The sequence below is a fragment of the Lolium rigidum genome, chromosome 5 (assembly GCF_022539505.1).
Source record: "Lolium rigidum isolate FL_2022 chromosome 5, APGP_CSIRO_Lrig_0.1, whole genome shotgun sequence".
Classification (NCBI taxonomy): Eukaryota; Viridiplantae; Streptophyta; class Magnoliopsida; order Poales; family Poaceae; genus Lolium; species Lolium rigidum.
The window spans coordinates 265,685,964-265,698,135 of record NC_061512.1 but is presented as its reverse complement, the minus strand read 5'-3'; the positions used below and the strand labels follow the sequence as shown (position 1 = coordinate 265,698,135).

Here is a 12,172-nt window from a genome sequence, read left to right as displayed (position 1 = left end):
CATGCATGATTAAATCCTCCCAGTTGGGCATGGAGAAGTGTGGCATTAAACAAGTGAGCTCCATTGCTACCCGTCCATGTTTAGCCAATGAAAAGTTGATACTTACCAATGCATTAATTATGAGAAATTAGGATAGCTGGCTAAGCACTAAACAAAATTCCGGAACATCGAATATATATTTTTCTTAGAACGGAACACCGGGTAAATCCGCCATAGAGTTTGGACTTGAGCACGAAAATCCGCCATAGAGTTTGCAGAACATGACGTGTTATGGTGGAGGCGTGCTCAAGACATGTTTTGGTAGACAAATGTTTACGAGTTGCAGATGGAGCTAGAGCTAGAGCTACTCCCTCCGTCCACAAATAAGTGTACATGCGGGGTTTTCAAGACAAATTATGAAGTGAAGTGAAAAGTGCATTGGGAAGATGTATCTCTCCACTTCAATTATTTCACCTCCAATGAGCTAAGTGCTTGTAGAAAACAAGGAAAACATGTGCTTAATATTATTGGATTTGATTTCCGTGCGATGAGAGAGAAGCAATTAAAGTGCATTGGGAAGATAGGAGTACACTCTTTTGTGGACAAAGTTTAGAGGCTAGATGTCCACTTATTTGTGGACGGAGGGAGTAGGTAACATTTATCTTTTGGTTGGAACAGTTGAAAGCGGAGGTGGAGAATTTGACTGGGAATGATTTTGGCAAAGGCCCAACCCATCGACACCATCAGTTTTTCTCAAAAAACAAAAATAAAACCCATCGACACCAGTCACACCAAACGTCACCTCCCTCTCGTCTCGTCTCCCACCCACAGCCCCCATCCCCTTCCGCCGCCGGTTGATCCCGGCGGCTCCTCGCGCCGCCGACCAAATCTCCGGCTCCTCCTCTCTCTAGTCAACCCCGTGGAACCGCCAAATCACCAGAAGCCCTAGCCGCACTGGATTCCTCCCCGCCGGTGTCACAATTGCCATCATGACAGCCGCACCAGCCCCCCTCCTTCCCGGTACACCCCAGAACGAGCGAGGCACGGCGCTGCAGCTGAGGCCAGGTTCCAGCTCCTCGCGTGTTGGTGTCAGGCGGGATTACCATGGAGGCGCGGCCGGCGGGAGGGGGCCGGAGCTTGCGGCGGCGCAGGCTGGTAGGCGCCAAGGAGCTGCTGCCGGTCGCCCGCCCGCCTGCAGCTTCCGCTGTTGCCTAAGTCGACGCGGAGCGAGCTCCTCCCCAAGCTGCTGACGGCCGACACCTCCACGACTGCAGGCTCCTGCTGGTGAGGCCCCTTTCATCCTACCACAATTCTTGCAAAACAAATACACATCTTTTTTTGTCATACCGAATATGCTAGCAGGAGTCGAGAATCATGGCTGTTAATCTGTTGTGTGTCCTAACTGTTAGTAAATCGGTTCAGTGGTGTAGGTCACATAGTCATCAACTGACTTTTTTTTCCCGTCAATTCTTCTGGATAAATGTGCACAATCATTTTTAGTCATCTAATAAATTGTATTGTATGCACTTGGACTCAGACTGAAAAGAATTGCTCCCTCTATTGTGTTGCTCTCATCACGATGTAGTGGATAATTAGCTTTGAAGATGTGTGACTCTTAATTAAGGACAAATTGCTTACTGATTATCGTATCGGAATTATTGTCAAGATGCAGCAGTTATGCTTCTGAAATATTTACACTTATCTCAGGTTTATTTTTAACTGGATAGGTCTGCTTCAAAAGCACTGACAGAGAAGGCCTGTTTCAAAGGAACACATCTGTCTGTTGGTGCTTGAGCATCACACGTTGTGTGGTGCCGCACAAGCACAATGGGCAGTAGCAGGGTGATGATGGTCGTCGTGCTGCCGCACAAGCACAATGGGCAGTAGCAGGGTGATGGTGGTCGTCGTGGTGCCGCAAAAGCACAACTGCGTCTTCATCGCCAATGCCAAGAACATGGTCCTTGACTGGGGATTCTTTCTACGGCAACAAGTGAGTCTCTATCCAGGTTCATGCTCAGCGCTCTCGAGGTTGCCTTGCATGCTGCTGTTTTGATACATTGGGAAATCTTGTACTTTTTTACCAAATGACCGAATAGAGCTGAAAGAAGTTGAAGCCACCTTTTTTTCCATTTACACTGCTTTGATCACCAGGTTGTTTATAGTTAGGCCACTGTCATGGCGTCCTATTATTTTGTCTATTAATGGATAACTGGAGTCCACTCGCCGAAACTGGCAAACGGAATAAGTGATTTTTTTCAAGTGAAAGTGGTTTTAAATGATGATGGCATTTCTTTGTTTCATATGTTCAAGCTTCAGACATGGCTCAACTTCTTCAAATATCACCATAATTTAGTTTCTGCAGTTCTTGCATGACGCCTTCTTCAAATATCAAACTAAACCAAAATTGTCTAGTTATGGTGACCTAAATTGTCTAGTTATGGTGACCTGTACTACAAAGGGAAAGAGTTTGAAGTACTTTTGATTTGTTCTATTCTTGATGTCTGTAACGGAGATGTCCTTGTTTTCAAACCTAACTCACTGAGCACAATTCTATGCAGCGTATGCACTCAACATGTCAAACTTAGGGAAATGAAGCCAGGTATGCTGCTCCGAGAACTTAAAGAAGCTCCTGGCATGCTTGATGGTGCGCCACTTCCATGGCTTATAAACATGCAGGTATAGTACTTTTTAAAGCAAAACCATATGCAGTTGTTCTTCTGGTTGACAGTTCTTTTTGTTACTGGCCACTGTGAACTAACATAAAATTATTTTGCAGAGATATGGTCCTCCACCCTCTTATCCTTTGCTAAAGATTCCTGGAGTGAATGCTCCAATTTCTCTTGGTGCTACTTTTGGTTACCGACCCGGGGAATGGGGAAAGCATCCTGTGGATGAGGTAGGTATGCTACATAAAATCAATTTTGTGAGCTCGGCTGTAGTTAAATGTTTTCTCTAGTCAACTAGTAACTATGTTTTATGATCTACTTGTTTTGACTAACATCATGGGAGCTCCCCTATGGAGATTTTGGAAATATCTCTTCGGCGAGGAAAAGCTAGTTCTCCCTTGTAACCTGTTTGCATTCCACCTTGGCAGGATTCCTTCGGGCTGTTATGGTGGTGCTTGTCCGATTGACATACGCGTGATGGACATCCTCCGTGGCTTCCTGTCATATGCTGACAAACTCTACGACCCGACCATGGGGAAATAGCGCTTCGTTCAGGGCTGATGAAGTCGCAAGGGAGGTCCAAGCAACCCGCCAAGTTTGGGGTTTCTAGCACCAGCGGGCTGGTTGGCTGGTCGCCCTCTTCCACCCCATCTCCAAGGGCCCACTACCACCCACAGCCAAAGATCAATGCCCTACTGCTAGTGACGGCGTGTGACCGTGACTGGCTGGAGGAGCTTGCCATGACGCAAGGATGGCTGCGGGGAAGCATGGAGGATGAGCTGGTGGTCGCCTTCCAAGGCTGCTGCTGCCAGCAGTACGACTGGAGTTGCTGCCTCCGGCGTTTTTCGGCGACCACGCCCCAGAGTTCTACTGCCAGCCACAATTCTGGGCACCAATCTGAGCTGCTGCTACTCGTTATGAGGTCTCCATTCCCCCTACATGTAATTTTGCTAAAGTTCATATCTTTTTCCTGTAGAATGTGTAGGTAGGAGATGTATGATTCCACTGGTGTTGATTGATTGAAGTTTTGTTATGCAATTCGTAGGCACTAAATTAGTGTGAAGTGCTATTACGTGCCGTTTGTCCTAGATCGTGTTTTGGTTTGCAATTGGCTCCCAAATTTTAGCTAGGAAGTGATATTGATTGTGACTGTGATACATGTGTCAAGTTGGGATGCAACTGTTTTACAAACATTTACGTGGTTTTCAAGTTGATTGTATGTGGCAGGTCTTATAAATCTGTCGCTTTTCTGACACTCTGGATTATATTAGCCTTATTACTCAATATTCTTTTTTAGCTGCTATGCCGTAGTAGCCTTTGTACATATATTATAGTTTGTAGCCTTTGTACTTTCAAGATAACCAAGCATTGCTTGATTTTTCAGGGAGTGGAGCTTCAGAAGCTCATATTGGCTCATAACAACCTGGAAGTGCTAATAGAAGTCGTTAGAAATATCTTCTCTTGTGGTGTTTCATAAGCCACAACCAGATATGTTCCCTTGCTGCACAGGTGACAATAGTTTCTCTCTATGTTGCTTTCCTTCTGGTAGTGGCAAAATTTCTAATGTCATGTGGCTACAATAGATTATTTCTACTTTGATTATGTGTATTGAGCATGTTTACACTAAAGCGTGGAAGATTGCAATACTTGAGTTGATCCTTTTGTCCTGTTGTGCATTCACTTATGAGGAAGAAAATAGATGTCTTCAGTACACTGCTCTGTACATGTTATTATAGATCAGACCATGATCGCTACAACTGTGTGTTGTATCCCCTTGTTATCACATTTTACAATCCCGAAGTATATATGTTTTCCTTATCTTTTGGAAGTTTTGACTCAAGCGCACATGTTCAAGTCGTGCAATGCTCGAGTTGCTAATGTATTTGTTGGTCTTTGCTTGTTTTGGCCTAGCATTTCCATTATTTTTTGTGTAAGTGAACTTTGTTTTACTCATCTTTCTAGCAGTGGTCAAGAAACTTTGGCATAAGTGTTGTGCACTTAACCTTCTGATTGTGTAATCGTCATTCATTTTTCCCAGAAAGCTGGCTTGTCATGTTTGGGTAGATTTGGCAATATGCTTGCAGCATTAGTTTAGCCTTAGTTACAGGTGTTATGTGCATAATGCATGTATTTGATGTGCTACTACTTGAGTAGATATATTTTAGTTTCTTAGATGGAGAAACATCTTTAATTGGTTAATTTGGGCTTGATGGTTTACTATGATTTGTTCCATCGAATCCCCAGGTAACTGATGGTAATTAAAGAATGCATTGAATCCCCAGTTAACTGATGGTAATTAGGATTTTTCTTACAAATATATTAGTTTGTTCAGTTGGTAGAGGACGTTCAGCGGTCAAATGTAAAACCCTCAGCACTAACTCTCTCTTGCAAGCACTAGTCATTTGGTTGTTGCCTGCTTCAGATTATCTTTGTTAGAAAGCAACTGCCGTCTTAACATGATATGCATGCATATTCAGGTCTGATGGTTCAAAGACGCTGATGTTCACGAGTATGGTTCAAGGCCTAATCCGAGTAATGGTTGTGATCTGCATGCATATTCAGGTCGGAGATACAAGACATGAATTCATGTTTTTTCATGGCAAGGTATAATACTAGATGGTTTGCATGCATCTGATGATTCATCAATACAAACTTATGTCAGGAGCAGATATTTGGCCATTGAGCCCTAGGTTAATTCTTACAAAATTTTCTGTTTTAACTGATGAAATCCCTTTATATTTAGATTCACTATTAATTTGCTTGGAATTTTTAAATACTGCCTATAACATTGGCATTGCATGTTTACATTTTAAAGTTATCTGGTTATCGATTCAGTCAGTGCATGCAAGGTTTTCAAAATTTAGAGGTTTGCTTCTCCCTGTAGAGGTTTGGACAAAAATCCTTCATGTATGCAGTATGCTTGTTAATTGTGCTTGTGAAAAATGTAGAATTTTGTGTAATATCTGAGTTATATCTTTCCATTCAAGATAATATGTTACTCTTTTATTTGTTGTGGTTCTTGCTACACCAATCACAGAATTTGTACACTGAAACCTTTGAATTTAATCATTGTTGTCTTTTCGTAAGTTGTCAGATTTGTGTGATCATTTTTAAGTACTTATATGCTTCGTTCTATTCAGGCTGGTTTTACTGGCATTGGTTTTTGTGTTGCCTACCAAGGTCTTCAGTAGTAGACTTCATGAGTCATGGCATTTAACTTCTTAATGCAGGTCAGTCATATTTTATCTGAGGAAAACACTTGTTTGTTGAAGTACGTAATTGCATGGCCGTATTATTTCTCACTGCTAGTTTTCTAAACTACATAAATTACAGTAGCTGATGTCGTGTTGGCACCGACAGTAGGACCTACTACAGGAAAACATACCTATGTGTAGTATTATAATTTGCACTTAGTATTCACCATGGTTTTAAAGGCGTCGCCTAAGCGTCGCTTAGGCGTCCGAGCAGTCGAGGACGGCAGGGCGTCGGGCTCGCCTTTGGTTTCTGATGAAGGCGTCCAGATTCCCTCGCCTAGGTGTCGAAGTCGTCGCCTTCCTCGCTTCTGGACGCTCTGCTCGCGTTGGGACGCCATCAACAGGTGAGCGGGAAAGAGAGCTGGTGGTGGGAAAAGTGAAATTGGGGCCAAATTGGAGGGAAATTGGGGGGGATTGAGAGGGTAAAGAGAGGAGAGAAGGAGGGGAACACACTGTGACCTAAATCGAGTGGATTGAGAGAGAGAGAGGAGCTCTCTCTTCTCCGGCGGCCAGCTCCTCCTCCAGCCAAGCTTCCGGGCATCTCCTTCCGAGTGTCCTAGGAGTTTGCAGCACCGCCGGGCGCCGCGGTGGCTGACTCTCCGCCCGGCCTCCTCCTCCTCCTCCTTGCCCCATCTCGGATGGCCTCCTCCGACGGCAGCAGCAGCTGCGGGGACAGAGATGTCGAGGTTGAGTTGCGCGTCTTTGCTCGTCCAGCCCCGTCTCGTTGGGCCGGTTGGGCCGGGGATAATTCGTTTTTGCCCTTTAAGTATACTGGGTCGGAGCCCTTTCCTTCGCTTTGCTTCGACTGACGGCGTCGCCTTGCCTTGCGCCTTGAGCGCCTATGCGTCCAGGCGCACCCCCACCAGAAGGCGTTAAGGCGTCGCCTTTTAAACCATGGTACTCACTGTGCTGTCATGTAGTATTATTTCCTAGACTTATCTTGTTCATTGGTTCCATGAATACATTGCTGTGAATTTGTGATCATTCCTTGTAATATTTACTCATTTAGAATCCTGTTTATGGATTTCTTCGTTGATCCTGTAGATACACAACTATTGAAATCTGATGCGTTAGTTATATTTGCAGGGGGATCCGAAGCCACTCAATTGAGCTGCTCCTGGCTAATGGTATTCTCCTACTGTGTATCTCCTCAATTCAAATTATGTGCTTGATAAAAATAATTAGGCCGAATGTATGTGGGCTGCGATAGCCGGCTTCAGCCAAATTGAGCGGGCCAAGGTGTTAGGAGAGGCCAATTTATTGTTTGAAAGCATGATGCGTGGATTGTTGCTCTGTTCAAGCATCAATCTTTTTACCTGGGATACTGCTTGATTGCCACTGTTTTTGTGCCTTGAACTGTTGTAGCTCCTTAAGTAAAACACCAAATATATTGAAACTTTACTCATGTGTCAAGCATTTCTCGGTTGTGTTTTTGCAAGTTGCGATGTTCTTGTTAGTTATATTGAAACTTTACTTGCTTTGGTATGTGGATATCCACAAGTTAATTATGTATTTTGCAAGGATAAACTATTAGGCTGGCATAGTTTCTTTGAAAATTGCTACTGCTAAGAACTATTGTTAGCTTTAATCTAAGAACGTTCTTCTATCTTGCTATTTTGTGAGAAAAATAACCTTTCAATGAGAAGTAATCTGTTGATGTTGAAGCATATAAACTTCCAAGTTCTTGCCGAAAATTGCAGGCTATTTTTCGTTCCTTTCTTTTGTCAGCTTTATTGCATGGAAAATCTGTCTAAGTTCTTCTCCTTGTGCATTAAAAAGTTGATTGTATGTTTTGGGTCTTATAAATCTGTTGCTTTTCTCAGTCTCAATTATATGTATCAGCCTTATTTCTCAAAATTCTTTTTAGTTGCTATGCCGTAGTAGCCTTTGTACATAGGTATTAGGCATGTGGTCTCGGTACTTTATGCATGGGGCCAGGTTTCCTTTCTACTTTCAAGGTAACCAAGCATTGCTTGATTTTCAGGGAGTGGAGCGTCAGAAGCTTATGTTGGCACATAACGACCTGGAAGTGCTAAGAGAAGACCTTAGGAATGTCTTGTCTTATCTTGTGGTGTTGCATAAGCCACAACCAGATATCTTCCCTTGCTGCACAGGTGAGAACAGTTTCTCTCTATGCCGCTTTGCTCCTGGTAGTGGCAAATCTTCTAATGTGATGTGCCTACATTAGATTACTTCCACTGTGATGATGTGTATTGAGCATGTTGATATTCAAGCATGGAAGATTGCAATATTTTTAGTTGATCTTTGTGTCCTATTGTGCGTTGACTTATCAGGAAGGAAATAGATGATCTTCAGTACATCTCTCTGTACATGTATTTATAAATTAGACCATGATCAGTACAACCGCGTGTTGCATCCACATGTCACATTATACAACCCCGAAGCATTTTCTTCTTCTTTTCCCTTGGCAGTTTTAAATCAAGAGAACATGTTCAAGTCGTGCAATGCTCGAGTTGATAATGGATTTGTTGGTCCTTGTTCTGGCCTAGCATTTCCTTTTTTGTGTGTGTAAGTGAACTTTGATTTACTCATGTTTCTAGCAGTGGTAAAGAAACTTTGGCAGAAGTGCTGTGCATTTAACCTTCTGATCGTGTAATCTTTATTCCCAGATTACTGGCTTGCTATGTTTGGCTAGATTGGGCAGTATATGCTTGTAGGATTAGTTTAGCTTGAGTTTCAGGTGTTATGTGCATAATGCATGTATTTGATGTGCAGCCAATTAAGTAGACATATTTTAGTTTCTTAGATGGAGAAACATCTTTTGACTAATTTTGGCTCGATGGTTTAGGATGCATTGTGCCATTGAATCCTCTTCACATAAAGTTATCCGGCTAACGATTCAGTGGGTGCATGCAAGGTTTTCAAATTTTTAGAGGTTTGCCTCTTCCTGTAGAGGTTTGGACGAAAATCTTTCATGTATGCTTGTTAATTGTACTTGTGACAACAGTAGAATTTTGTGTAATATCTGAGTTGTATCTTTTCCTTCAAGATATCATGTTACTCTTTTATTTGTTGTGTTTCTTGTTACACCAATCATGGAGTTTGTACACTGAAACCCTCCAAGTTAACCACTTTTTTTTCTTGTAAGTTGTCATATTTGTGTAATCATTATCAAGTACTTATATGCTTTGTTCTGTTAAGGCATTGGTTTTGGTGCTGCCTACCAAGGTCTTCGACATGTATTAGAGTTAATGACATTTAACTTGTCAATGCAGGTCAGTCATATTTCATTTGTCAAAATTTAGAAAACGCATGCTTGTTGACGTACCTTGTTGTATGTCCATATTATTTCTCACTGGTAGTTGTCAAAACTGCATAAATTACAGTAGCTGGTGTCGTGTTGACGCGGACCCACTGCAGGAAAAGATACCTGTGTGTAGTATCATAATTTGTACTTAGTATTCACTCTGTTGTCGTGGTTTATTTACTCAGGTGTCGAGCATTTGTTGTCTATGTTTTTGCAAGTTCTGATATGCTTGTTTGTTACAATGAAACTTTACTTGCTTCGAGATATGGATATCCACAAGTTAATTCTGTCTTTAGAAAGGATAAACTATTAGGCTTGCATAATTTTTTTGGAAAACTGCTACTGGACAGGTTGGTGTCTCGTTAGCTTTGATCTAAGAACTTTCTTCTATCTTGCTATTTTGTGAGAAAAATAAGCTTCCTTTTGGTAGCTTTATTGCATGGAAAATCTGTCTAAGTTCTTCTCCTTGTGCACTTACTGCATTATAGACATCCTGTAGCGTGTAGCAATATTGATTTCCGTAGATGTAAATGAATGCTTACACAAACACTCTGGTTTTTCCTGGTATGATTTTACAGGAATGGTTGTTCTAGATTTACCTTTTCTTTGACAAAGTTGATATTATCACGTGACTTGCTATGAATAGAAACTTCTTATTGCGCCTACGAGGCCTGTGGCAATTTTTTGGCGGATTCCCGTGTACTGCATGTATGTTATGTTCTATAGTACACGAATTTCCTATTTATCTGTTGGATGTATTGTGTAACTCCTTTTGAAATAGCTATTTTGTTTTGATAGGTGGGTGCGGACATGGTTTTGTCTTCACAGGGTTTGATGTTGCTGATCTTTCGTAAGATTCTCCTGATGGTGCCGAGGGTCTGGATTCCTCGGCTGCACATGTTGCAAATTTGTTGTCTACCGAGCCTGCAGACGATATGGTTCCATGCCAATTTGTGTTTCTTTACTTCAAATCCATTCTTATCAAGCAAACACCAGATATGGAAGAGACTTCCTGCTTGTTATTCATCCATTTCTCTATTTTGTGTTGTGGGCATTTCTAGATGCTTGTAAAGCTCATGGATATTCCCAAGATACATGCTAATTTGTTCTCATGCATATTCCCAAGATACAAGCTAATCTGTTCTCATATAGTCATATATTGATAGCTCAATAGAATGGACACTGTTGGGGTCTTATTTATAACTAAAACTTCTCACCCTGTTATTCTTATCATAGCCGTCAAGCTTGGCATTGGTGGCTTTAGTATGGCTGCTGCCTCTAGGACTTGCTTTACTCATGGAAATATGGAAATGACAATCCATATCCTGTGAACCTAAGTGTGGCTGCTGGTCTATGTGGCTAGAGTAGTATGCTTATATCTACAAGTTTCACCGCAGGTGATGCCTTGTGGCTGATCCACTTCGTGATGTGTGGTCATCTCAGGGCATTCTGCTTTGTCATGGAAAAGGTGCATATTTGTTCCATGTTTTTATAATCACCTTACTGGAATGCATTCATCACGTTGTATGTCTTCACCATGCATTTAATGATCCATCCTTCACTTGGAGCTAGTCGCCAAAGCTTTATACCACCTCTTAGTAACTGAGTTATAATCTGTATTTTTGGATGTTCTCTACGTGAAGAGTCCAAAGCTGCAATTCAGCCTTCTTATCATATTTATGACATGATGAATTCATGTAAGTTGATTAGCAGTCTTCAATTGCTTAAAAAGCACGGCGGTAGATGTCAGTCTTGTTAAACATGATGTCCTCTGCCATGTACATGAGTGTGCCCAGATTTTGTATAGTGCTTGAAGGTGCTATTTGTGTGGATAGATACATGGCCTCTGTTATTAATGGTTCTTTTTTTTATCCTTTCAGCAACCTTGAGATACCAAGCTGATATGTCCAGTCATCTGCACCAAGAATACAATTTCTTGACTGCCTGTGCTGCTAGAACCTGTAGCTGCTGCCTGCAAGGTGATGCATCACTTGGAAAGGAAGTAAGCCAGAAGACCGTGGGGATGTCATTGTATATACTACACCTTGGTCGCGGAGCCGCCTCTATGCAGCCGATGCGAAATATATAGTTGGAATGTGATGGGTTTGCCTTGGCATTGATCATTGTATAGATTTCTTGCAGATTGTATGTCACTTGGGTTGAGTTCTATGCAGTATTGCCTTAGGCCCTTAGTTGAAGTTATTTATTTGTTGTGCAGGTTTAAATGTTCAAAAAATAGGCAAGATCATGCCAAAAATTTTATAGATTGACCAACTTATTTATTGAAAGAAAATCCTGCTGATATTTGTAAACAAGTAGTGATAAGAAACCGTTGGCAAGTGGTAGATTGGAAGCAAGAACCTGTGATGGCAAACAACCGCATGACTTGTACTGTATGCCATACTGTTATTTGGTATTTGCCGTGTGGTGTAGATGTCCAAAGAGCAGTGACGGCAATGCTGAAATTTTGAGCTTAAATAGTATGGACCTTTTGCTATACGAAATGTTTTTTTTGTTATCGAGTCAGCTTTTCTACTCGTGTACGCGGAGGTAGCTGTCATCCAATTCGTTCCATGTTCATGTGTGTTTGATAATGGAGAGGCAGCTTCACATCTTTGGTGACATATCCTTTTTAGAACGCCGGACCAGATTGAACCAGATCTCAAACTTAAAAATTCAAACTCACTGTTGATTCTCGTCAAAATAGGAAAAACTCTGCGTCACCGATTCCAGTGTTGACTTAGGAAGAGTAGGACAGCTGGCCATGCCGATTCTTGTAATAAGGTCTTAGATTTCCCTGGTTTCCCTTGATATGATTCATAATTTGCTGATCCACGGTTATTAGATTTTTCTAGCTAGCTAGTTTAGAACCGTGAGCCATATCCTTTGGTCTAAAGAAAAAAATCGTGAGAAACGTTTCTTTGCTACAACAGAGGATGTGTCCAACTTTCCAATACCAAAAAGGAAGAAAATTTGATGCGCATCTACAAGTGTAATTAACATTT

At 41.8% G+C, this 12,172-nt stretch overlaps 1 protein-coding gene and 1 long non-coding RNA gene across 6 annotated transcripts; both read left to right on the top strand.

Moving 5' to 3' along the window:
• The first annotated feature begins 1,164 nt into the window (after positions 1–1,164).
• LOC124653228 lies at positions 1,165–5,489 on the top strand. Its single transcript, XR_006987838.1, has 7 exons — positions 1,165–1,263; positions 1,707–1,969; positions 2,538–2,655; positions 2,756–2,875; positions 3,074–3,567; positions 4,030–4,154; positions 5,123–5,489. It is a non-coding gene; the product is annotated as an uncharacterized LOC124653228 (long non-coding RNA).
• A 312-nt stretch (positions 5,490–5,801) lies between these two features.
• On the top strand, positions 5,802–11,579 carry LOC124653226. Of its 5 annotated transcripts, XR_006987837.1 has the most exons (5): positions 5,802–5,875; positions 6,986–7,026; positions 7,884–8,013; positions 9,062–9,135; positions 9,814–10,094. XR_006987837.1 is itself a non-coding variant. In XM_047192293.1 (4 exons), exons 1-4 carry the CDS (start codon positions 7,806–7,808, stop codon positions 11,054–11,056), a joined length of 396 nt encoding a protein of 131 aa, XP_047048249.1. In that variant the 5' UTR covers positions 7,567–7,805; the 3' UTR covers positions 11,057–11,579. The 5 variants fall into 5 exon arrangements, 2 of the variants coding, with proteins under 2 accessions (XP_047048249.1, XP_047048250.1); XR_006987835.1 differs by having other exon boundaries at positions 5,812–5,875; positions 8,709–10,094; XR_006987836.1 differs by having other exon boundaries at positions 5,813–5,875; positions 7,884–9,135.
• The last annotated feature ends 593 nt before the right edge of the window (positions 11,580–12,172 follow it).